Raw genomic sequence first — 23,663 nt, 5'->3', positions numbered from 1 at the left:
TGTATATTTAGGTGTTCTCAATAAAGTGAATCCAGGCCACCAAGACAGACACACACACACAGAGTGGGCACATTTGCATGGGGCTGCAATGTTTGAAAAAGAAAAAAGTATGGGAGTGAGGTAATGTCACAGACAGGCTTTAATTAAAGAAGCAGAAAGGCTGTGCAGGTTCTGTCTGGGTCAGAATGAAACATCTGCATTAATGATGTTCTGCTGTATGGAGTCTGAAGTGTGCCACAGGAATGAAGGAATGGACCAGAGGTTATTTTTAACTTAATGATTTACTTAATTAATATTTAAATTGATTTCTGAGAGGTTATTTTACCTTAGAGATTAAACCCTGACCTTTCTTATCTTCGTTAATTTGACACTCTCAAACGCATCACGAAAATGAAAATTGTTAATGTCAACCAAGAAAACATAAAAGTGTAGCAGCTGGTCAACTACGCAGTGTGTGTTGTATTGGTAGTGGGGTTGAGCGCATTGAAGAGGAGGGCTGACGCAGTGTATGGCCAACTAACCCAAATAGGTTTTGTGCTACTGTAACAATGGCAACATGAACGCATCCCCGTAACGGTCACAGCCCTGACTCTGTGTTTGTTTTTTTTACCTTGGTTGTATTTTTAGTCTGTTCATCAAACTGCATTGCAAAATGACATGATGCTTACTGGATTTTCTCTGATTACTATGGCGATACTGTGGTGTTGTGATTGTAAACAATGTTTTTTTTTTTTACATGTTTTTGTATACTGCAGCAGCTCACACATCTGTACAGCTGCTGAATCATCATCAGCTGGTTGAGACGACCTCGACCAATCAGCAAACAGCCACATCTCACCAAACTAGACTAAAAAACAATGATACAGAACACTAGTGTGGATTTTGGTGACGACTCCAAATGTGAAATTGCCCTCTTTAGGATGCTTAATGGAAGGATCTATAAATAAACATAATTTCCCTACCACATATCTAGCATGCCACTAGGGGGCGTTTCGAGTCCCCATTATAATAACATACCACAGTTTGAGAACCACTGATTTATTATCAATGCTATGTTAATTAATTTATCTATGATGTTGTGAGGAATGTTCTGTTAATCTGTCAGCTATGCCAAACTGCAAAGCTCCGTCTTCAGCAGCGCCGGTGTGAAGCGACGGAGCGGACAGTGACGGTGTGATGCAGGGAGCGAAGCCGCACACATGCTGTGTTCCGCGGATGGGAGCCGCTCTGTCCTCCCGGCATGACTGACGCACCGGCCCTGTCTCTCTTGTTATTATGGAATATTTTCACTCGGCTGACTGCCAGGGCTGTTCGCACCGGCGGAGAGAAGGGGTCTAGCTCTAGTGCAGATTAGAAAAGCAGTTCATCCCTCTGCTGTGATGGCTTCTGGCTGCGGGGACGCGGAGGGCGGCTCGTGGAGGCTCATCGGCCCGGCCTCGGAACTCTCCAAGCAGCGCTGCCGCCTCATGCACTCCTCCCTCGGCTTCGACTCCGATGTCTGCCTCTTCTATGTGAAAGGCGAGTTTTTCGCCATGGATGCCCGCTGTGCGCACTCCGGTAAACCCGCAACCAACAGCTCAGTGATCAGCCGCATTCGTAAGGTTTTAGAGTAACACTGCTCTCTAAACAGCTCTCTAAAGGGACGACAACAGACAATAGCATCACGTAATGTAAACAAGAATATTATCCGCCTGTTGACCGTCATGATGGGAGATGTACTGCTTAATAATACCTCATTAAAACCAGCATACTCGAATATAATGAAAGATCATCAATTCAGATAGTAGTTAAAGTAAAATCAGACGTAATTAAATGTTTTAACGTTTAATGCATCAATAATGAAAATCTACATTAGTGTAGATACGTGGTTTCACATTGCACAGTGTGAACAAGCATGTATCTGTATGTAAGTTTTTACACCAAAGGTTTGCTGGATTTTAATTCTTTAAGGTCAACTGAATGAAGTAATATATTTGATCCCCCCTCTCAAGTATACACTAGTACACAAACACACAAAGCACACACTCTTTGACTTTCTTGCCTTATCTCTTCACACCACTCTCACTCCTCTAGCACATGTAAGCTGAATATGTCCTTGTTTCTGTCAGGTGGTCCTCTGTGTGAAGGAGACATAGAGGAGGCGAATGGCGTCCTGCAGGTCTTCTGTCCCTGGCACGACTATGACTTTGACCTCAGAACTGGAAAGTCAGGAACCTCCTTACAGGTCAGTCATCCAACATTTGCACAAAACAATGTACTACATTCAACTTTAATACCAGATACCTCAAAATTGTACTTCTAATTTGGTAAATAGTCAACATTAAATGAGATGAGCAGTGAAAGAAATCCATAACTTACAAAGCGAATATTTCCAAAGATGAGAGAGAGATTTGATCGTATTAGGAGAAGCAAATTAACCTTTAACTTATAAAGATAATCATCAAATCTCCAGATGCATCACGTGGGAACATAATGAGATCCGGGGGAGGATGGAAGCTCCACTTGTTGACTGCACCTGGCAACTGACACAAACTGTTGTGTAGACAAATCATCCACCTAATCTTGATGTGGGAAGTTCATCTGATTGATACAGTCTGAGAAATGATCATCAGTCACAGTTGCATGGTGTTCTCGGTTTTGTGCTGTCATTCAATCAAACTTCATTCTTCCTCTACAGTATTCTGTTGTTTGGATGAAGGAATCAGCCAACATATGTTTCGTCTCAATCTTCTGATAGTGAAAGTGGGCTAAATAAGTGCACCGCTTTCCGTAAACATTTCATTCTCTTTTCCATTAATCATTTTTATAAACTTGTGTTTCCTCTGTGCATCAATTATGATGTCAAATATCAAAGAAAAAGAGAGGAATGAAAAACAAAAATCTATCAATGAGCTCACTGTCTCACAGAGGATTGATGTATTTTGAACTTGTGTTTTCTTTCACTTTCCCAGCTGTTATATGTATTTTGTTCTATTTTCTTTGATTGTTTCAGCAACAAGTGTATGAGGTCAAGCTGGAGGAAGGCAACGTGTATGTGAAGCACACAAGTCCTCTCTCCTTGCAGCCTTTTCCCAAAGATCAGAAGAATCAGAAGAGCCCAACAACCTGAGCGGCTGCTTCAGACCTTCAGCCCTTCACCGATACTTAGATTATGGAGCCTCCCGTCTGTAGCGAGCCGACTCTGGCTATTTTTAAGACTTATTCCACACGCCCAGGCCGTCCAAAACATTCCTAAGCCTTATCTTTCATTTTCACAGACCATTTTCACTCTGATTGCTGTGAACTCAGGACAATATCAAGAGGGTTTTCTGAAATAGGGGGACATGACACCATGAAGTTGTTTCAAGGTGTTTACTTGAAGAGAATCATCACAGGCACTGAGAGTGAAGAACAAAGGATCACTGCCGGGCCTGATAACACTCCAGATGGTCACAAAGGGTCGAGACATTCCAACATAAAATACAATACCTTACTTTTCTGAACCTGTATTACAGAAACCAATCAGGATTTGTTAGTATTACAAGGTTAAAGGTGTCGTACTTGTTGTAGATTGAAATATGAAAGAATGAAACTGTCAACTGTGGCGACTAAGAAATAACTTTGTTCTAATCCAGTTATCTTAAAAGTAGTATGCAAATATTTTCACTTTCAATGGACATAAGATGCAAATGTCCCTGAACTTCTCATTGTGCCATCTTTACCAAAATCCAGCATTTGCAGTGATGCTTTTATTGCCATTTTAGGTATAATAAGAGCCATCACTCTACATGTGCAATGTGGTGCTGTCCTTGTGTTTGTTAGTCATTATTCTATGAAACCAAGCAACTATAAAACCTTTCAGGAAGCAAGAGTTTAGTTTTAAGCTTGGTGGCTGGCAGTGGTATGATGGTAAACAAAGTGTGGGTGTATTTATCATTTTGAGTTATAAACTGATGTCTAATCCAGGTCTGGTTTATACATCAAAACCTCCATGCACGTATGATTGGACTCTTTATGTATAAGCATGTAGTCGGTTTAGTTTCAAAACCACTGGACATTACGACTCAACCAAACTGTGTGATGTAGTATTGATTCCTACATCAATACCTTTCTTATTTTCTCAGGAAAGTCGACCTCAACCTCACAGACAAGCAGTCACAGTCGGTGAGCTCGTGGCCTCAGATATATTTAGACATTTGTTCCAGTCACGTCACAGGAGAGAAACTCCCTTTCTAGACTGTTTTTAACCCAAAATGACTCCTCCAGGAGAACGTGCATTAATGCCTCTGCAATTACCAATTGGTGGTAGTCCCAGCATCCAGTCTCCATCAGCATTTCTGTCCATTCTTGGCTTGTACACACACAGGTTTGTCTCTCACACACGCAATGGGACTTTAGAGGACTGGTTAGCGAGGCGCCGGACAGGGTTCACAACCTCGAATGCACCATTGGCTCCAGAAGAAATGTACCTTTATGTGTGTTCCATCAATTCCTCAGCAGCGAGAACGTTTACTCTCTCTCTCTCTCTCTCTCTCTCTCTCTCTCTCTCTCTCTCTCTCTCTCTCTCTCTCTCTTTCTCTTTACTGTCTCCATTTTGTGGCCGATGCACAGAGGGGAACTGGCAATGACAATGTGCATCAACACTCTCGTTTTCAAACCTGCTGCATCTCCTGTTGTGCGACTTTATTACAATAATAATTCCACTGACCTGTCTGCTGTCTGCACTGTAGGCATCGCCACATGCAATATAAGTCATCACCTGGAGGGAAATGGAACCCACAGAATCGCAGCTGCTGGGTGTGTCGAGCCATCTTATCTTACACAGTCATATATCTGCACAGGACAATGATCATCCTTGTTATTCATTGCCAAATATGTATATCCTGTGCTCATTTTATCTTATTTGTTTGTGTATTTATTCACTTGAATAATGCAAAGCTCACTTAATCTTATTTTTTAATTTTCTTATTTTATTTTATTGTTAGATTATTAAAATTCCACAATGTTTAAATGTTAAAATGAATTAAATCAGGGGCAGAAAATCAATAAAAACAAGTGTACACAAAACATTTATTTACAGTTTCTTGTTCATACAGTTATGGTAGATTTCATACAATACACAATTTACACATACAAACTTAATTCAGAGAGAAACAACGTGATTGGCGACACCATGCAATATAGGTAATGTTGAAGCGTTTACAGAGCGATACCAGGAGTTTGATTTTGTCTTTATTTCATCTTATCATCTCCCTGAGACCAGCAAGATGGTACAGAAAGAGGAGGTTTGTTAATCTGTTGATGCTAAATTACATTTAAATTCTCCGTGGACTTGTGCCTTGAAATTTGACATCAAAACAAAATATTAATGGTATTTGTCATCAAGCAATCACGGCAGTTAAGCAGCAATTTAGCCGTTTGTGAATCAAGTGGCTCCCTGTAATTTGAAAGTGTTTCTACTGCCAAACCCGTTGAGAATGAAGGAGAAAATCATTTTCACTTAAAGGAGATTTATTTTTTATTAAAATTGAATCTTAGCCATGTGTTTCTCTCTCAAGTTTGATTCTAAAGACTTGGAGAAAACTTCTCTTTGCTCATTAAGTCGAGCATTGCAATGTTAAAAAAGAGAAATCTCCACTGAAGTTTCTCGGAAAACACAGAATCTGTTTGGAAAGCTCCACATGCATTTTCATGCAAAACCTTGAGTAATGTTTCACTCAGGCGATTATTGTTACCTTGTCCTTCAAACTCCCCCAATGTTCTCCTCATGAATAAGCCAATTCTCCTGTCAAAGCATTCTCCTCCAGAGCCCTGCATTCTTCCATGTGCAACCACTTTCATAGCCAGAGATTCTGTAAGTGATGGACTGTGAGGCCAAAGGCCAGTCATATTTTCCCTTTCTTTTTTCTCTTTTCCAAACAGTGCCCCAAAATGATTAAATCCATCACTAAATAATCTTGCTTCTCTTTCTCTTGATGCTTGCTGGTCGAACATTTCCTCCAGTTGCTCTACAGCTGCTGGGCCTCCTTAGCTGACCTCACACACTATTGCATTTAAACAGGACTTATCTCTTGCCGCACCTGCATTCAATTATTGTCATCTTCCATACGGCTATGATGCACGGTGCAACAGAGTAAAGGTTTGTTTTCATCTGAACATCTGAACTGTTCACTGGAGGACAGCCCAGCAGGCCCGTGATTACAAAGGTCAGTGCTAATGGCTAACGTACCACAAATTGTCACTCTGTATTTCTCAGTTTGAACGGTTTTCTGGAGAGGTTTCCCTCATCTGGTCTCTAAGGTGGTTGGGTCCAGCTAAAAGATTTGAGTAACAGTATAGAAGTTTCATTTATACACTTTTTAGAATCTTAGCCCTGTTTAGCACATGCTAAATAATATATGAACTCACTGGAATAAGATAAAACACTTTCAAGTTGCTGCAGACCAATGATACACTCTGTGTAATGGACCTCAGCTCTGTTGAGACTGGTGTGTGGATGTTGTTTGCATTGTGGATGGAATCTTATTAGGCTGTTTGTGAAAGTCGAGGCCGGCAGTTTTAATCGTTCTCCAGAGATCATGTAATTTGTTTTGTAATCAACAGCAGGCTCATATTTACCTGTCAGACAGCTTCCTCTATGGACCACAGTCACTTCGATTACTTCTGCTTGACAGATAAACAACTTTGAAGCCAGTATGAGCAAGTTTTCCTCCCAATTACTGACACCAATTAAATGCTCTTTCCTCTCTCTCTCTCTCTCTCTCTCTCTCTCTCTCTCTCTCTCTCTCTCTGTCTTTCTGTCAGTTTTTGGGTCAGATCATTGCTCTGGAGTAGAGTGTTGTGATGAATGAATGAATGAAGAGAAGAATAATTCTCCACTGAAGCTGGGGCGATTATTGTGTTGTTAAAAAATGTAAAGCCGACTGAGTCATGCAGTTAAATATGTAAAGGTTAAAGGGTTTATGCAGCACGGAGTTGATTACATAGCTGTTAAATTATTTGCTGAAAATACAAATCCTATACAAAGACCTTAAGACCTCAGTATGCTTCACACACAGTGCCTGTCAGATTAAACGTCCAATTCAGAGGCTGTGCACGACAAAATTCATACCTTTCTGTAACTCTCATGCATAATCTCTCCTTCATTTCTTCACATAAGGTTTGTCGTCACATGGTTGAAAGCATACTGAGGCCTTTATCCACATGTATGAAAGGAATTGCCTCATCAATCACCAGCAGCACTTTACCAACTGTAAATTTGTTACATGCTGATCCGTAAGATCTCTCCAATTAAATACACAAAGCTATTGCACTTCAAAAGAAAAATAGGCAGCTCAACACCAACAACGAAAACAAAGGCGAGAACAGGAGATATAATGTTTTCAGAAATGGTTCGCCTGGGTGATGTAATCTGGAATGTGCAACTGACAACAGGAAATTGTGTCACGCGTACAATCTGGTATCCTGTTTTAGGTTGCCTAGTGCAGCAGGATATGTTTAGTCTACTTGAGACATCTGTTTTGAGAAGGGATGCTTGTCTTGGCAAAAGGTCTTGGTCTTGCACATTCTAAGTAGGTGTTGGAGGAAGTTTAGCTGAAACATAGTTGGCAATGTGGCATATTGATGAAAAATGTTATAGAGCAACACTCGAAATGTCCCCTGCACTTTGGGTGGCACGACTTACCCCACTGCACCCAACAAGTCTCTTTGAGGTGCGCCTCCCCATTGCTGGACAGCTTCCCAGATGGTAGAAAATGGGATCCATGTGATTTGGAAGGTAAGTAGAGGTTCCACGGAAAGCTGATGACCGATGACGACGTTTTGGGGGCCTCGTGGAGTGTTTACAGTTTTTGAAGGTTTGGTTTTTAACTCGAGGGACCTCAAGAAAAAAACATCCACCGTGAGGAAAGTGGAATGCCACAAATCATAAAAGTTACAATCTCAATAATCTGCCATGAAATTAGACTAAATTTAATTAAACCAACCGCTGCAGTCTATAGAAGCAAAATGTCATTTTGAAGTAAGAAATGAATATGGATATTTATTGCAAAACCCTTCAAGTAAATGTAAGACTAATGGCTTCAGTCACACTTTATGTTTGCTTTTGCTGATTTGCTGTCTGCCTCAGATTTGAGTTTTTTCGGGGTCAGGAGGGAGTTCATGCCCATCAACAAACTGATGACTTCCACTTCTTGGACTTGATGCCATCACATGAGCAATGACCAAAGACCTAGAAATGCAAATAAATATGTCAGTATTGTTGTATTATTAAAGTTTGAAAAGTCAAAATCCACACATGACCTTACCTCTTTTTACGATTATTGGATTTGCTGTGTGCGCGTGGCGACTCTCCTCCTGCCTGTTGAGGTCACTCGGCGACCCTGTGTCCTGCCCCGCTGCTCTGAAGGATACGCCACCACCTGGGTGGATGATCTCTGCACCTGTAGGCCCTCTGACTCCCTCATGTCCCTGGCCATTTGAGACAGCGTCTGACCCGGATTCGTCTGGAGACGCTGGAAGAGGCTTTCCCTGTTAATTTTCCTCTCTGGACAACTGAAGGTCAGTGCCACTCCATAGTCAGATTTCATCTCCCTGGAGAAACCATCTGAAGAGCCATCGAAGCAGCGACCTATAGCGATCTCCTTGGCAACCCTGGGATTCTGGTCAGTGACTGTGTAGATACCGTAGTTGTGTCCTAGAGGATCAAATGGGGCCAACATGGTGAATGCGTGGGACTCGTTGTTCATAGCTACTGGTGGATGTTTGATGAGATACTCTTGCAGGAGGCCATTGGTGTTGATCCTACGACAGTTCCCCTGGGGGAGGATGGATATGAGGGATCTGTCAAGCTCAGCTTGATCAAACAACATACCGCTGCATTTGAATTCAACGCAGGCCGCAGAGGTGTTGGCTTCCCGCATGTCTCGGGTGCTGCGTATGTCTCTGATGCCGTAAAGATTACCCTTTGTTGCTCTGTGTGTTCCACCGCTGTTTCTGGACCTGACCATCACTTCTTTCTGTCCCAGGATCTTCACCTTGAGGAAGCATGCCCTGAATTCCTGGGGATTGGGCCACCATGAGAGGTAGTCTCCCGTCCAGGTGGTCAGATCGTTCTCTTCAAAGGGGACAACGTTGTATTCATACTTATCCTTCTCCACTCTGAAGAATCTGAAGTGATTTGCATCAACAGGGGCATTTTCACAGGCTATTAAGTTCTGATATGGATAAATGGGCCCATTGGTCTCATCAAAGTTATTTTGGTTCGGTTTTGCCAAGTTGATTCTGAAAGCAGTTTTTTTCAAAGCTGGGTCTTCGTGATCTGAGCGCTGGTAATCTATTTTATCCAGATACGGCTGAGATACCCCAATTATATTTGGATTCATCTTGGGCGAGGAGGGAGCAGCCTCCAGTTCTTCTCCGCCCATCATGGCTGTGACATAAGCTGTGTAAGCATCGGGCCTCTGGGCATCACAGAAAGCTGGTAAACAAGCTCCATTCTGTCCAGTTAACACGCTGTCAAAGCGTCCCCACGCTCTGGGATTGGAAGAGTAACCGGGCTTGGGTTCCAGATTGATCAAACTGATCACGACGCCTTCCAGCTGTTCGCTTGGAAGGAACTTGTCGCTCATGTAGGCTCGGACTTTAACGTAGCACCGCCGGTTTTCAGGCACGTCTAAATTGAAGAGCCTACGTTCTCTGATCTCCATGTTGCCTATGAGGAAGGTGCGCTCCTCTCGTTTGCTCCGTCCATGCCCGCCAGTGGTTGTGGTGGAGGCGACAAAGTCAGTCTCTTCCTCCCAGACTCCCGTGTCAGGGTTAAGCGACCACAGTTTCATTTTGGGAATGTGCTCTTGCATCTTCACATGCTGCGTGTCGAGGAGAACCTGCACTGCTCCGGCGCCGAGCATCTCCTTGTTACTCTCATCTCTGAAGTCAACAGAAAACATGCCGTAGGTCCTCAGAGGGAGCATGTCGCCCTCGTTGTCCACAAAGTTGAGGTCGCCGGGGGCTGCAGCGGCTGTGGTGATGTTTCTTGGATCGATGAATGTGACACTGGCCTTCACAGTTCCCTCATAGATTTCTCCACTGCCCTTATGGAAGGAATTAGGTGGAATAACCAGCTGACCTATGGGATCTTCCCCTTTAATGTCCCCAAGGTTGATTGAATTTGTCTCCGCTGAGTTGATATCGATTGGTATTTGCTTCCTCATCACCTTCACATCATGGTAGATGGATCCACCCTTCTTATCAAGGATGAATACCTTAGGAGTGTCGATAAACTTCTCTGTAGGGTCGACAAAATTGACCACTAACCTCTGTGTGTCAGGACTAATTTGTAAAGTGAAGCCTCCTTGGTATCCAGTTGTGCCTCTTCTCTCTTTGCCGATGTAGATGTGACCGAAACGCAGAGGCTCATTGTTGTCAGCCGTGACCACCCTGCCACGAACCAGCACGGTGGGCTGCACACACTTCTGACAGCCGCATCCTGTTATCGCCTTAATGGGGAGAATGTAACTCCCGCAGTCGATGGTTCGGGTTTCCATACTTTGGACACTGCAGCAGAACCCGGCTCCATCCCTGCAGCGCATATCAAAGTCTAACGAGCCAGCGCATTTGTTGTGGGGGCAGCGGCCAGCGTTGTAGTATTTGGAGATGGTCCCAGGTTGAACACAGTCCATTGGCAGTCTGATGTGGTGGGTCTCAGGGGTGGAATTACAGGCTGGGGTTCCCTTTGCTGTGAAATACAGAATACGTGACATTGAGTTATCCTTCACACATACAGAAGATACTTTTGCCATTTTACCATCTATTCTATTTCACAGAGAATGGCTGAGTCCTTTAGAATGTATTGTTCAATTTCTCACATAACAACATAGTGAATAAACAGGAACTTGGAAGCACAATAACATGTTGTTCCTTTCACTCACTGTTCCTCCCAGTCTGTCACTTTTTTTTAAGTTATTCATATATGAACAGGCAAAAACAAAATGTCCTCATGGCCTGAAAGTACCTACGAGCCGCCAAGTTGGATGGCGAGACTTGCCTGATGGGGTAATTAGACATGAAGTGGAAGGGAACTTTTATTTACCAACCATCCAGATGGAAATGTGAAAGAAAGGATTATTGTTCGCACAGATATCGGAAAAATTATGAAAGCGCATGATATCATGGTTAAGTTTATAGTCAAGCATCCTCGGTGAGCAACCCAACTTCCAAGTCTGTCAATAATTGCAGACAGATGGAAGCTTGTGATTTGTTTGAGGCATCATTGCTGTTCTGCACACAGCTTTTTAAACAGGACTGTGTGTTTATTTTAAAGCAAATGTACATATCTTCAAGTTAATTAGACTTTATATAGCAAGTTTTACGGGACTTCCTGTTCTGATGTCCTTCATGTTGTTGTCCTATATAGATTGCTGGACAGGGGATTCATCTTTGGCCATAAAGAATTGCTTGAGTGTATAGCAATGTGTGATTACAGACTTTTCAGCAAATTAACCAGCAAACAGAGAGAGAAAACAAACCAAATTTCCAACCATTTTCAGTTCAAGGCAGATTTGTGGAGAAATTTGGATTTGAGGTTGACAGAATCCAGACCCATCTCACAAAATAAAGTATCCATATTTAAAAGGAGTATTTTGAACCAACATTAACATAGTAAAATGTATTGCAGTGAGTGCTGCCACATTCTGGTGTTTTTATGCTCCTACTTTCTTTTCCCTTCAGTTTTTCTGGACACTGTGTGCTTTTGTTTGAACCCTCTTAATGCATGGACACGGCTCGCGGGTGACTTGTTTGCAGCTCAGCGGTAATGCTTCTGTAAAAGTGGTATGCTCAGTCTGACACCTCACACCTGCTCGTGAATGAATTCTGACTGAAACAGACTCAACCGCCAAGATATAAAAACTAAATTGCAGCTTTTTCAGCCACAGTTTTGCATGAGAGGGACACCATCAAATCAACGTATTCACAAGCTAATTCAATGACTCATTTGATTTGAAAGTCTACAGTAACTACATGTGTAATTCCAAACCGTATCTGACGTACCCATTAGCGTAAGGAGGGCTGGATTGGACTTGATGCTCCCTGCTGGGCTGCTGGTCTTGCAGTAGTACTCTCCGGCCTGCTCAGGCTTCAGGTCCCGCAGCACCAGGTCCTCCTCATACTTGTACACCTTCCTGTCCAGTAGGGTCCCATTGTGGTACCTTGAAGATTCAAGTGATTGAACAGAATAAATGACTCCGATTGCTTCTTAACTTGCTTCGCAGGCCTAACAGTTGTCTTTATCTTACCAGTAGTATTTGTCAGGTGCGGGTGATCCGGTGGCCTTGCAGCACATCTGCACCCGTCCTCCCTCATAGCGCACTTTGTCCTCAGGATGCTTCACAACATATGGCTTTTCTTTGGGAAGTAGAAGGAAGAAAAACCTCTGAGACTGGTGTGAATTGGTTTCAAACCACAAAAACTCAGACAAAGCTTCTACCTTTGAAAAATGATTGTTCATTTGCCACCTTGGCCTGTTTTGATATGGCTTCCAAAGCCAGTAAGTGAGTGTGACTGTGCCAGACTGAGTCAAATCCAAAAATATAGGCCAGTGTTTGTATTTTGTGAAATTGCTGTTTAGTTTTCTGCATTTGGAGAATAGGAGAAAATCACATTCATTTCTCCTTCTCTTTTTCTTTCTTTCATCCTTTCTTTCTTAAATTCACTCCTTGGCACTTACCGGCTGAATGGAGGACAGCTTTGACCCAGGACACTCCTGTGGTGTTGCTGGACGTGGAGACGATCACCGGGGCGAACTTCTCCTTCCTAATGGAGATGGAGCTGGAGCTGGAGGAGCAGATGCCCGGGAGCTTGAACTCGCCTTTGTTATCTGTCCGGGCCAGGATGACTTTGGGCTGACCTGCCAGCGCCACCCAGGCTCCCGCCACAGGGACCCCGGTAACACTGTGGACGTCTCCCTGCAGCACGTGGCCGTCACACACACAGCGGCTGCAGTCCTCATTAGCACGACCTTCTTTACACACACGCTGACATTTAGCTGGCATGGGAGAGGGAAAGACATGTGAAGACAAAGATAAGGTAAGACATCGACCGTAAGTTTTATTGTTTACACTCTACAACACCTGGACACGGGCTCCTCCCACACTTCTGGACTTCGACGGGCCTTCCGTTACACTGCACAGTGACCGCAGCCCTTATGCAGTTTCTCCGTCTAATCCTGCGACCTCCGCCACAGGTCACAGAGCATGACCCCCACCGGGCCCATGGACTCCATTCAGCTGAGCACACAGGAAGACAGGAAAGGACAATATGTCTTTGGAATATAGTGAGTAACACACTTTAATATGTATCATTTATGGGATCCAATTTAAGACCAGTGGCACCAAAAACTAGTTTCAACCAGGAATTCTTGCCTTGAACGTTAAACTTTAACGTAGTGGTAATGGAGTCGTTTTTCAAGAGGACAGGTTCTGTTTTTTAGGGTGCGACTCAGTTCAGGCAGCAGCAAAAGGCCAAAGGAAAATTTTTACATAATGTTTTAAATGCCAAGATCATTACCAAATATTACAGTTCAGTGACTCTTGGTGAAATCCTTTACGAGACAACAGCTGCAGTCATAACCTTTTATAGGAAAGTTTCACTCCAAGTCAAATTTAGCCCTCAATAAACTTTTATTTGACAATAACATGAAAGAAGAACGGAATGTGAAACTCTACTGAATATTTCTAATTGTATTTTCATAATCATGTGATATTTTATTCTTCCTTCTTCTCAGATTCTTTAATGGTGTGAACTCTGCACAGGTCAGAGGTCGTGGGTAAATACGTAGCGGTGGATCTAAGGCATGAAATGATTTAGTGCCTTGCTCAAGGAATATTCGTCTTTGGTTAAGGGGAATCGCTCTACCCTCTGGAGGTCAGGGGGTTGTGATTGTCACCTGTGCATGGAGGGGTGGAGCACTCCCTCCTCTCTGAGTGATGACCCTGACATGCCGGCACCAACAGCATCGGCATGACCTGGGCGCTCACACATTTCCTCTGGCGGACCTGGATGCCCACGTCGTCACACACTGCGGTCGAACAGGGACCCCACTCACTCCAGTCTGCCCAGTAGGCCTGGACTAAACACACACATGGGACATGGAGAATTGATCATTATGTTCTCTTAACCTCCTGAGAGCCAGACATTTATTTTGTATACATCTTTAATTTCTCCTGGCTCTCCTTAGTAATAAGTATTAAACAAAACATACTGTAAAATGTACTACATATGAACATGTGTCTTCCTGTCTGCTAGTTTTTCTAGGAACCCAAAGTGGGGGCAGCTAAAAAATGTCCAGACATGAGGACAACAGGTTTAAGTCAAACACAATGATGTAAAATATGTAGGGAAGAAAAAATGTAATGTCCACATATGAGGACGCTGAGTCTCAGGAGCTCAATGCACATAAATGTTTTGATGAAGCTTCTGTCATAAACAAATACCTGGAGGACACTGAAAGCGGACATGGTAGTTGGAGCAGATGCGTCCACTGGGCTGCTCCTTGTTGACGCACCAGAAGCCTTTCTCCAGACTGGAGTGTACCACCTCTCCGGTTTCTGCCGCTGCCACCCAGTCAGTGGTGCGAGCCTCCATGGCCGTGGGCCGAGTACACACTCTCTCTCTGTAATAGAAGCGGATAGCCTCCAGACGCTCGTAGTCTCCGTTCCCCCCAGGATGGTCGATGTTGAACCAAGAGGTCCACTCTGTCACACCTGGAGACACGCAGAGGTGGAGGGGGGAGAAGAAAACACATGACATGGAGCTTGGATGTAGAAATGACAAGTAAGGAAATGTGAAAAGAAAAACATCCCAGCTGGAGAGCCAGGAATAACGGAGGGAGATTAGCAGGAGAAATGGTTTGGAGGATGATCTTACATGAAGGCAGGATATGGGTCAAGAAGAGGGTAACACTCTTAAAGAGGAGGTCTGCTAGAACCATTTCAGACTAACTTCATGCACCCCAGGGAGCCCGGCATTGTCCAGGTTCTTTCCAACCCCCATGCTTTGACTGATGAGGCAAACTGTCTATGCTTTCTTGCCTGCTACATGTTCTGAAATCTGAGCAGTTCCACAAAAGAAATGTGAGGAAATAAGAGGAGGAGAGAGGAATGCGTTCACGCCATCTTGATGAAGGAGCTTTCGTTCTCAAAGTGATGCATTACGTCACTGTGATCAGTCGGGTAAACGCAGCGGTGCATGAGCTGTGGACCGCGTTCACTCTTTGATCAATTAAAAACTGTCAATGTATCATCAAAATTGCATTCCAGAGGAGAAGATACTGATGTTTCATTTCCTTTGTCTGTGTGACGACTCCCTTTGAAATGCTCAACTCCAGGAAAAGTTTCTGTGTCACTTTGTTTTCTGATTTCACACACTCCATTTTAACAAAGGTCAAGAACAAGTTACTGATTATTTATGTCTGAGAAATGGAGAAGCTTCTTGGATGGAAATAGTTTACGACAGTCCGTCAATAGTTGCGTAATCCAGCAGTGTATGAGTTGTGTACGTCCGTGCTGGGATGCCGTACCTGTAGTGTGTGGGTCTGAGTAGGTGTTGTAGGCGACTCTCCTGTTCCTGTCCGTCTGCCTCCTGCTCCTTTGCTGGGTGCTGTTCCACGCAGATCCTGCAAACATCAGGATGAAGAACACAGTGTGTGTGAGTGTTTAGGTTGGGAGTGTTGGCGTCGGTTTCATCACACAGCCGAGGTCGTCTCCTGTCGATTCTTTCCGCTTCTTTCATTCCTCGGATTTTCAGGCTTTTGTTGATATCGGCACGAAAGCAATCACAAGGTGTCTGGCATTACGGAAAGAAAGAGAAAAAATCGCAGGTAACCGAAGAAATTGGGAGTGAGAGAGGCAGACAGACAATTGGACACAATGGACGGATGGACAGAAGTATAGGTGTGTACTTTATTTTAGCCATGAATCACAGGTCACACCCTGAGTGTCCTTTTATCACACTTCATTCACCCTCCACCTGATCGTCTCACGCCCCCTTTTCCCTGTCCTCTCCCTGTCCTCTGTCCTCCTCCTCATCCATCAACAAGCCTCCACCGCCAAGATGCTAATCAAGCTCCAGCTGTGACAAATCAGCGCATGTGGACTCATCTGTTAACCAGCGGCTGCACCGGCTAACACGGCCAAAGCCTTCACTCTTACTCCGCTCCATCATCTCACCACACACACACACACACACGCAAGCACGGATCTCTTTCTTGTCCTGGATCTCTGAATCAGTTTGAAATATGCATGTACTCTTCACGCGCACACACTCAAGCCTGTATCTGTGATGGGTGTAGCAGAAATGTGAAAGTGAGGAAACCAGCAGATTCCTGATTCTTCCATCAGCCTTGCAGAGTCAGATCCCAGCGTTCCTCTTGTCTTCGTCTCTCTCTTCCCCCCCTCTGTGCTCGACGCCCCCTGGGATTCTGATTCTGTCATTACAGCGCAGCACGGCCCCCCTCCTCTGTGACTACACGTCCCTGTGGCAGACCCCATGTGGCATCAAAAGGCCACTGACACACACTCACTTGTTCCACTTTCAAATAAGCAAAACAGTGAATTCAGATGAGAGCGACATGGCACCTCGCTGGGAAGGAGGCAGATATTAAAGCTGGCATTCCTTCTGAGTGGAGCTCTTGGGTTTTTAACACACACATCAACACGTTTCCCTCGCACTTTGAAGTCATTGAATCATTTTCCAGCCGTGCACATTTTTAATGTTTCAGAAATGAACGTCACTTATTTGCTTGACATTTCGTTGAAGAGTTGAACCGGAGCTGTGCGGAAAAAATAAATGCAGTCGTCTGTTACATTAACAAAAAGTACTTTATGCCTTCTTTGTGTGCGTGCGTGCGCGCGTGCGCGCGCGCGTGCGTGCGTGCGTGCGTGCGTGTGTGTGTGAGAAATTGCCGATTTTCCTAGCCGAGACGTGGAGGATCATATCGATCACTGCCTTTCACCTCAAGTCTTTCTTGTTATGCCAGCACGTTTCATCTCCCTCCTGTAATGGTTCTGATAGATTTTGCAAAGCAGCATGGAGGCTCATCAAAGATAGAAGAAGAACGGCTTAAAAATGGGTATTACATAAGTTTCTAGGGTGTTGCGTGATTCAACATGTGTTAAAGAAGGATGGACAGGGGTCTGACCTTCATGGTGGGTGTTTATGCCCCGAGATGGAAAAACCATTGATATCTCTGCATATCAGCTTTCTCACTGTGTCTGAAACAGAGGCTTTACTCTCTGCAGGGCAGATGTGCATCTCACAGGTTTAGTTTCTATTGCAGTACGGAATCCAAATCAAATGATCGTTTTCTCAATTCTCAATATTTGTCTTTGTGGTATTTTAGGAAACTTTCTCCCCATGATTCAGTCCCTCATTATGGAGAGCTAATGGAGAGATATGTGAGTGTTTGATGATCAGATTGTGTGTCCAGCTGTACAGATGTGCATTTACACCTTCTTCTTTACGGTTTCTTCTGACTGAGATGTGAACCCGGCGTGAGCCAGATCAGATCTGTATCAGCTCTGCCAGGCTGGATTGTGTTTCTGAAGCATGGATCACATTTAGAGGTGAAAGGTGTAAACGAGGCCGAAGACTTTATTTCCAAGAAGATAATAAAGTGTTTTTCTACGACTTTTCGCTAAACATTCTGCCCTCACCCACACCAGAGCTGACTGAGATTATCGTTTCAAGATGTCTGATAAAAGAAATGAAGCGGTCGAGACTTTGAGGAGTTTACGAGGTGACTAATAGTGTGAGAGAGGTAAAGAGGAAATGGAGACCTGGAGCTGCAGAGGGCCGACGGGAAGGCGGCGACGGACGCTACGGCAGGTAGGAGCTCAGATCAGATCAGACTCAGCCAGCTTATTGTTGTCTGAGTGGTGTGTCAGCGCTTTATAGATCTTAAAGGCCTGGAGACGTTCCTATGTGCGTTGCTTCATGAGGCTGGTATGTGCATGAATTCACCTCATCAAGAAGCGAGTTCACAAGCCACAGGGATAAACGTTAGAATTATGATTTCCTCCTCTGTGCGCTGAAGAATCCATCTGAAAATGCTGCGCCGGTGTGTGTTGGTGTGTTTGTGCTGGCAGCTGTTTAAGGGCTTTGCTCGTCGCTCTTCACTTCAGAAAAAGAACTAAATACTGTGACGGAAAAATAACTGCATGACTAAAAACCCAGAATTCTACTGGGGCAAAATGAATAAGTAATATTTCAGAATCTTCATAATTTCACTCAAAATTTCTTCTTCATCTCCAGTTCTGTGGATTTTGGAAAATATCCATGCAGTTTTCTTTAAAGAAATTAGGTTAAACTCTTAAAAGTCATCATTTCTTAAGCAGTGACATCATAGTGACACATTTTCCTTAATTTCTCCATCTGGCTGTCTCACACACACACACACACACACACACACACACACACACACACACACACACATAATAGCGTTTCCTATGCGTCTTGGCTTCACTGTCTGCAAATCTATCTGTATTCAAAGCCTTTAAGTGTTGTTGGTGGAATGCATCTTGAGAAATATCACTTTCACAGGACAGCTTGACCTTTGACCTGCGCCCTTACTCATGATGGTTGCAATAAATCCTCGCCCACGCTCAGCATGACCCTTCACAAACCCTGACCAGGGAACACACGGATACATTAAAGCAGCAATATATAGAGCAAAGGCAGCGGAAACCACATATTAGGTAAAAGCACTAACAGCGTCTCAGCTCCTGTAGGTATGTGGGCTTCTACATATAGAGCTCTAAATCCACCTGAATGCCAGGGGGGCGCCGCTGGCATGTATGGAGACCGCATGGATTAGCCATCATCCCACACTGCAGACGGCTCGGCCTCACACACCCCCGAGTGCGCGTCTGACTCTGTTGTGACAACTGCAGGTGTGGTTTCAACATTTTGCTGGACAGCACAGAGGCCAAACTTCTATTAATAATTGCCCGTGCCCCTCTCTCTTTCTCTCTCTCTCTCTCTCTCTCTCTCTCTCTCTCTCTCTCTCTCTCTCTCTCTCTCTCTCTCCATCTCTTTTCCATGGCCTAATATACATGTGGCGCCTCGTGCCAGAAGCTAATAAAAAGCTGCCGAGGGGAGAAATAGGAAAGCGCCGGACTTTATGAAGTTGCACCCAATACGGTTTGGGGCAGATTAGAGTTATAGTTGTGCCAGATGTATGTTGGCACGGCGACAGGGCTTAAATAGAAAGTCTGGATCCTGAGTTTGATATTCCAGATCCTTACAAGAAGAAGTGAAAATGCAACCGCCTCCCCAAGTTACATAATACACTCCATAAAACAAAGTAATGCTCGCTAACAGAGTGATGCTGCACAGGATTTGGTGATACAGCTGATGTGGGTGTGTGTGTGTGTGAGTGTGTGTGTATGATTATCTGTTTGCCATGTCATATGGAAACTGTTTATGGGTTTGGCTGGTTTCATAGTTGAGGTGTGTATTTGCAGATGAGTTCATGAGTCTCTCTCTCTCTCTCTCTCTCTCTCTCTCTCTTTCTCTCTCTCTCTATCCCTCTCTGTTGCTCGTCATTGTCAAACTCCAACATTCCTGATTCCTTTAAACATCTGCTGCCCGTTAAAATTTTATTTTACTAATTCTGCCTCTGACATTAAGTGATGATCCAAATCAACCGTATGATTTAAGGATTTGTGAAGCACCAACACACACACACACACACACACACACACACACACACACACACACACACTGCGGTCTCAGATAAAGATCTCTGAGCCACACTGCCTTTTCTCTCCCATTCTGTTCCAAACACAACTGACTTTCCCCAACAAAGCTGTCCTTGTTTGAACCTCTGCACCCGTTCAGGTAAGAAAGCACAATAAACAAAAGACAAACACACCCATTTGACGTTTGACATGCCTTGATGTAGTCGTTTACGGGAATTTGCGCCTTTTCTTTTGAACCCCGGTGATCTCTGTCTCAGTCATTAAAGTCAGCTGGCTAGACAGCTCAGTGTTTGGATCCAGCTGTGGTCAGCATCTGGAGAACTGGACCTTGTGCTCCACTCACATGGTCCAGGAGAATAGAAAAGAATAGAATGGAATAGGATAGAATACAATGAACTCTATATATGGAAAGGTTGTCACTGTTCCACTGGGTCTCTTAAAACAAGTTGGAATTACAAGCAAAAGAGCAGCATCCAAGTTTCTGCAGGAGTAAAAGTAAATGTGTTTTATCAGTTGTTTATAGTCAAACAACCCAAAGTAAAAGTGGAGTTTCTCATCAATCCAGGCGCTTTTCATTAATTCAGATGAGTCAAATACAGAGAGCAGAGAAAGTAAGAGGGAAAAAGGGAAAGTGCAATAAAAAGGGAGCTGGAATGTAAATGTTTACTTGTTGTATGTAATGAAGTTACTTTCCATCCCTACTGAGAGCAGAACCTGTGCAGTGCCACAACGTTCCCCTCTGAGTCTCACAGGGCATTCAAACAACAGCTGCTGCCTTCAAATAGGAAAACAGCTCGTAAATCTCTGAGCAGAGAGAGAGAGAGGGAGAGAGAGAGAAAGAGGAGAATGGAGAAATGGTTTGTGATCCACAGCTCAAACAAAGAGATGCAGGTGTAGGCAGTGATGGAGAGAACGGAGGGAGGTTGGAGAAGTGGAAAGGAACGAGAGCAGCAGAGGAAAGGAGGAGGGTGGAGCCGTTTTTACCTGTGATCTTTATTCCACTCTGTCACTTACAGTAACTGCACATTATTTCCACAGGTGGCAAAGTGGGTCACTCTATTTGTCATGATTTGCCGGTTTCCAGGGTAACCAGGGGTTTACATCCTGGTGTTTGCTGGCACCGGGACGTCGGGGGGGGGAACTGAGGACAAACGCAGAGCCGCTTCACTGCACTGTGCGGATGTGCAGCTGAAAGGCCGCGGGACGCTACGGGACACTTTATGACCCGGCGTGAGATCGATCGGCACTCAGTCAGAGCGGTGAGGCGACGTTAACGTGGTCACATTAACGTGACGCTCAAAGGGATTTAATCTGATGATATACACATCAGAGAAATGGCCCACAGCGCCCCTGACAGATTTATTAGGGACTCAGTGAGATATGGAGACTATTAAGGTGCATTCACACTATTTTGCTTTATTCAACTGCCAGCTCCATTTTCTTTTCTTTCTTTTTTTTACATTTTAAAGTAATGGGGAGCAGCTGTAGGGCAGACAGGAAGCAAGGGGGAAAAACACAGCTACTGGCTCAGGAAGAATCAGGAAGAATCAGGACAAGTCAATGTGGTTACTAATGAAGATAACAACGAGAAATCTGCATCTGTTGGTCCATTACCAGGAAGGAGACGGACAGAATGAGACGTCATAATGTGGAATGTGGAAATGAATGCAATTGTTATAAAAGAGAGAAAGAGAAGAGGCAGTTATTATCAAATCTTCATCATTGTTGTCATCGTTACTGATTCAAGAGGAAAACTCTGCAGGCAGACGAGATGATATGAATATTCAGTGCGACCCAGAAGATTTGAACCTCCACCGCCAGGAAGCACGTGTTGATGATTAGGCTGCTGGAGGAACGTGCTGGGGACTTTACATTAGAGATTAGGAACACACACACACACACACACACACACACGCAGAGACGTGCCCATGAAGTGGTAACCTGGTCTTCCATTCCATTAAAAGTAAACTTGCTCAAAACTTCTTAAATCCTACTTAAATTTAAGTGAGTAAATAATTGTTAGCAATTGAAAATCCCACACATTCTTTTAATTTTACTTATTTACTTATATATATATAGTCTGCATTCCCATTTGGAAGATAAAAAAATGACTAAGAATAAATTAATGAATCTGGAATAAAACCCCTAAAACTATAGTGAAATAGTGAAATATAGTAAAATGTTAGTGAAAAAATGTGTATGTCCGAAACCAAACAAACATTTCAGGCATTTCCAAATCATTGGCAGGCTGCAGCAGTAAAGTTGAAGTCTGCAAAGGAACAAATTACTACAGTCTCCAAACCACAGCCTGAAAAGTAGCAAAGTAAGTAAAGTAAATAAGTAGCAGTAGTCGTAGAAGGTACCTCAAAATTTCTTCTTTCAAAGGTCAAACGTCTGACACACACACACGCACACACTCATCGCCCTTATCACATGAGCTCACCGGCAGCTCTACACCAATCCACAGGGAAACGGCGTCCAGCCTGAGAACCCTGCAGTCATGTCAGTGATGGTGCACATGTGTGAGCAGCTGTGGAGCTCTCTCTCTCTCTCTCTCTCTCTCTCTCTCTCTCTCTCTCTCTCTCTCTCTCTCTCGAGCGCACCAGGGAACGCACCAGGGAACGCACCAGGGAACGCAAACCAACACAAAAACTCATCTTGAACTTGGCCCTTCTCCAGGAACAACTATGTCACAAGTTGCACATTTCCAATTCCCTGTGAACGTGTCACCGTGTGTCCAAACGAAGCTTTTTGTTCTAATGAAGGCGGACGGGTCACTTACCTCGGCCCAGAGCCACGGCAACCAGGAGAGACAGCAGGAGAGCCACCTTGTTTAATTCCATGGTGCCTACGCTTTGGGTCGCAGACAGATGATTCTCTTTTCCTTTTTCAACTCTTTGATCCTTCACAACATTGGTCTATAAGCTGCAACAACAATTGATTCTTCTGCTGGCTTCAGCAGATGGCTTCCTCAGGTGTGAGGGAGACGCTGGTGGAGCTAAAGCACTCGGCGCTTTCCTTAGTGGCTGAAGTGAGGACAGGAGCACGGGCGATTTTTAAAAAGAAGGGGGCATCAGAGCTCACACACCAATCCGGCCCCTCTCTGCTCACCATTGGCCAGTCAAATGTAACATCTGGGTCCCCCATATCATCTTCCAACAAAAAAAAAAAGAAAAGGTAAGGGTATGGTGGGGTAGAGAGAGAGAGAGAGTGGGGGGGAGAGAGAGAGAGAGAGAGAGAGAGAGAGAGAGAGAGAAAGAGAGAGAGACACACACACACCCACAGAGAGAAAAACAGAGGAGAGAGTGTGTGTTGGATGTGTGTTGGGTGCTGTTAGTGCAGATAAGAGTGTTTTCCTCTTCTTCCCCCAGCAAAAGCTTATAAGTTCTGACACACTCGCAACAATATTTTCATGCTTGAATGCTTTTGTAATTGTTTACCTTTACCCTCAAAGCAGGTGTGTGCATGCGTGTGTGTGCGTGTGTGTGTTTCCTTCTATTCCCGTCCCTGCCTGCGTCTGTTTCCATGCTTGTTGACCCCGAGGATGCTGAGCGTTGCAGTTTCGCTCTCAAAGCACCTGCACCTCCACTCCACTTTATCTGCAGCCACATTTTTATAAAACATAACTTATGATTTCCTTACGTCATTCCTCATAATATCTGGAGGCTGTTTGAACAATATATTCTGTGTTAAACAGGACAGACAGGCCTAATCATCCTCAGATGTGCCAGCACTGTACAATGTCATGTCCCCTCTCCTCCGTCTGTCCGTCCGTCCGTCCGTCCGTCTGTCTCCGTCCCAGATGCGGCAACTTGCTCCGGTTGGACTTCTGGTTCAGTTTTGTAGCTTTTTAACAGTCGCTGATTGCACGGCTGAGCTCTGCCAAAGAGTGGAAGTCGCGTCATATGGCACGACATTCGGGAAAAAGCT

The 23,663-nt window shown here is 44.2% G+C and overlaps 2 protein-coding genes across 2 annotated transcripts; one reads left to right on the top strand and one right to left on the bottom strand.

The window, feature by feature from the left end:
- The first annotated feature begins 1,048 nt into the window (after positions 1-1,048).
- Positions 1,049-3,293, top strand: LOC143003115 (Rieske domain-containing protein). The gene is made up of 3 exons (XM_076153622.1): positions 1,049-1,557; positions 2,109-2,224; positions 2,993-3,293. Exons 1-3 carry the CDS (start codon positions 1,380-1,382, stop codon positions 3,107-3,109), a joined length of 411 nt encoding a protein of 136 aa, XP_076009737.1. The 5' UTR covers positions 1,049-1,379; the 3' UTR covers positions 3,110-3,293.
- Positions 3,294-5,029: 1,736 nt separating this feature from the next.
- cilp2 (cartilage intermediate layer protein 2) lies at positions 5,030-22,576 on the bottom strand. The gene is made up of 12 exons (XM_076153099.1): positions 22,516-22,576; positions 22,177-22,184; positions 21,740-21,777; positions 15,554-15,678; positions 14,469-14,738; positions 13,922-14,104; positions 13,107-13,262; positions 12,704-13,021; positions 12,273-12,381; positions 12,028-12,185; positions 8,286-10,714; positions 5,030-8,209 (listed from the first exon to the last, which is right to left on the bottom strand). Exons 1-11 carry the CDS (start codon positions 22,574-22,576, stop codon positions 8,298-8,300), a joined length of 3,843 nt encoding a protein of 1,280 aa, XP_076009214.1. The 3' UTR covers positions 5,030-8,209; positions 8,286-8,297.
- Between the last annotated feature and the right edge of the window lie 1,087 nt (positions 22,577-23,663).

The sequence above is a fragment of the Genypterus blacodes genome, unplaced genomic scaffold (genome assembly GCF_046128005.1).
Source record: "Genypterus blacodes isolate CSIRO-AG114 ecotype Tasmania unplaced genomic scaffold, CSIRO-AGI_Gbla_v1 ptg000058l_1, whole genome shotgun sequence".
Lineage (NCBI taxonomy): Eukaryota > Metazoa > Chordata > Actinopteri > Ophidiiformes > Ophidiidae > Genypterus > Genypterus blacodes.
The sequence above is the reverse complement of the archived record's forward strand: the minus strand, read 5'-3'. Positions and strand labels throughout refer to the sequence as shown.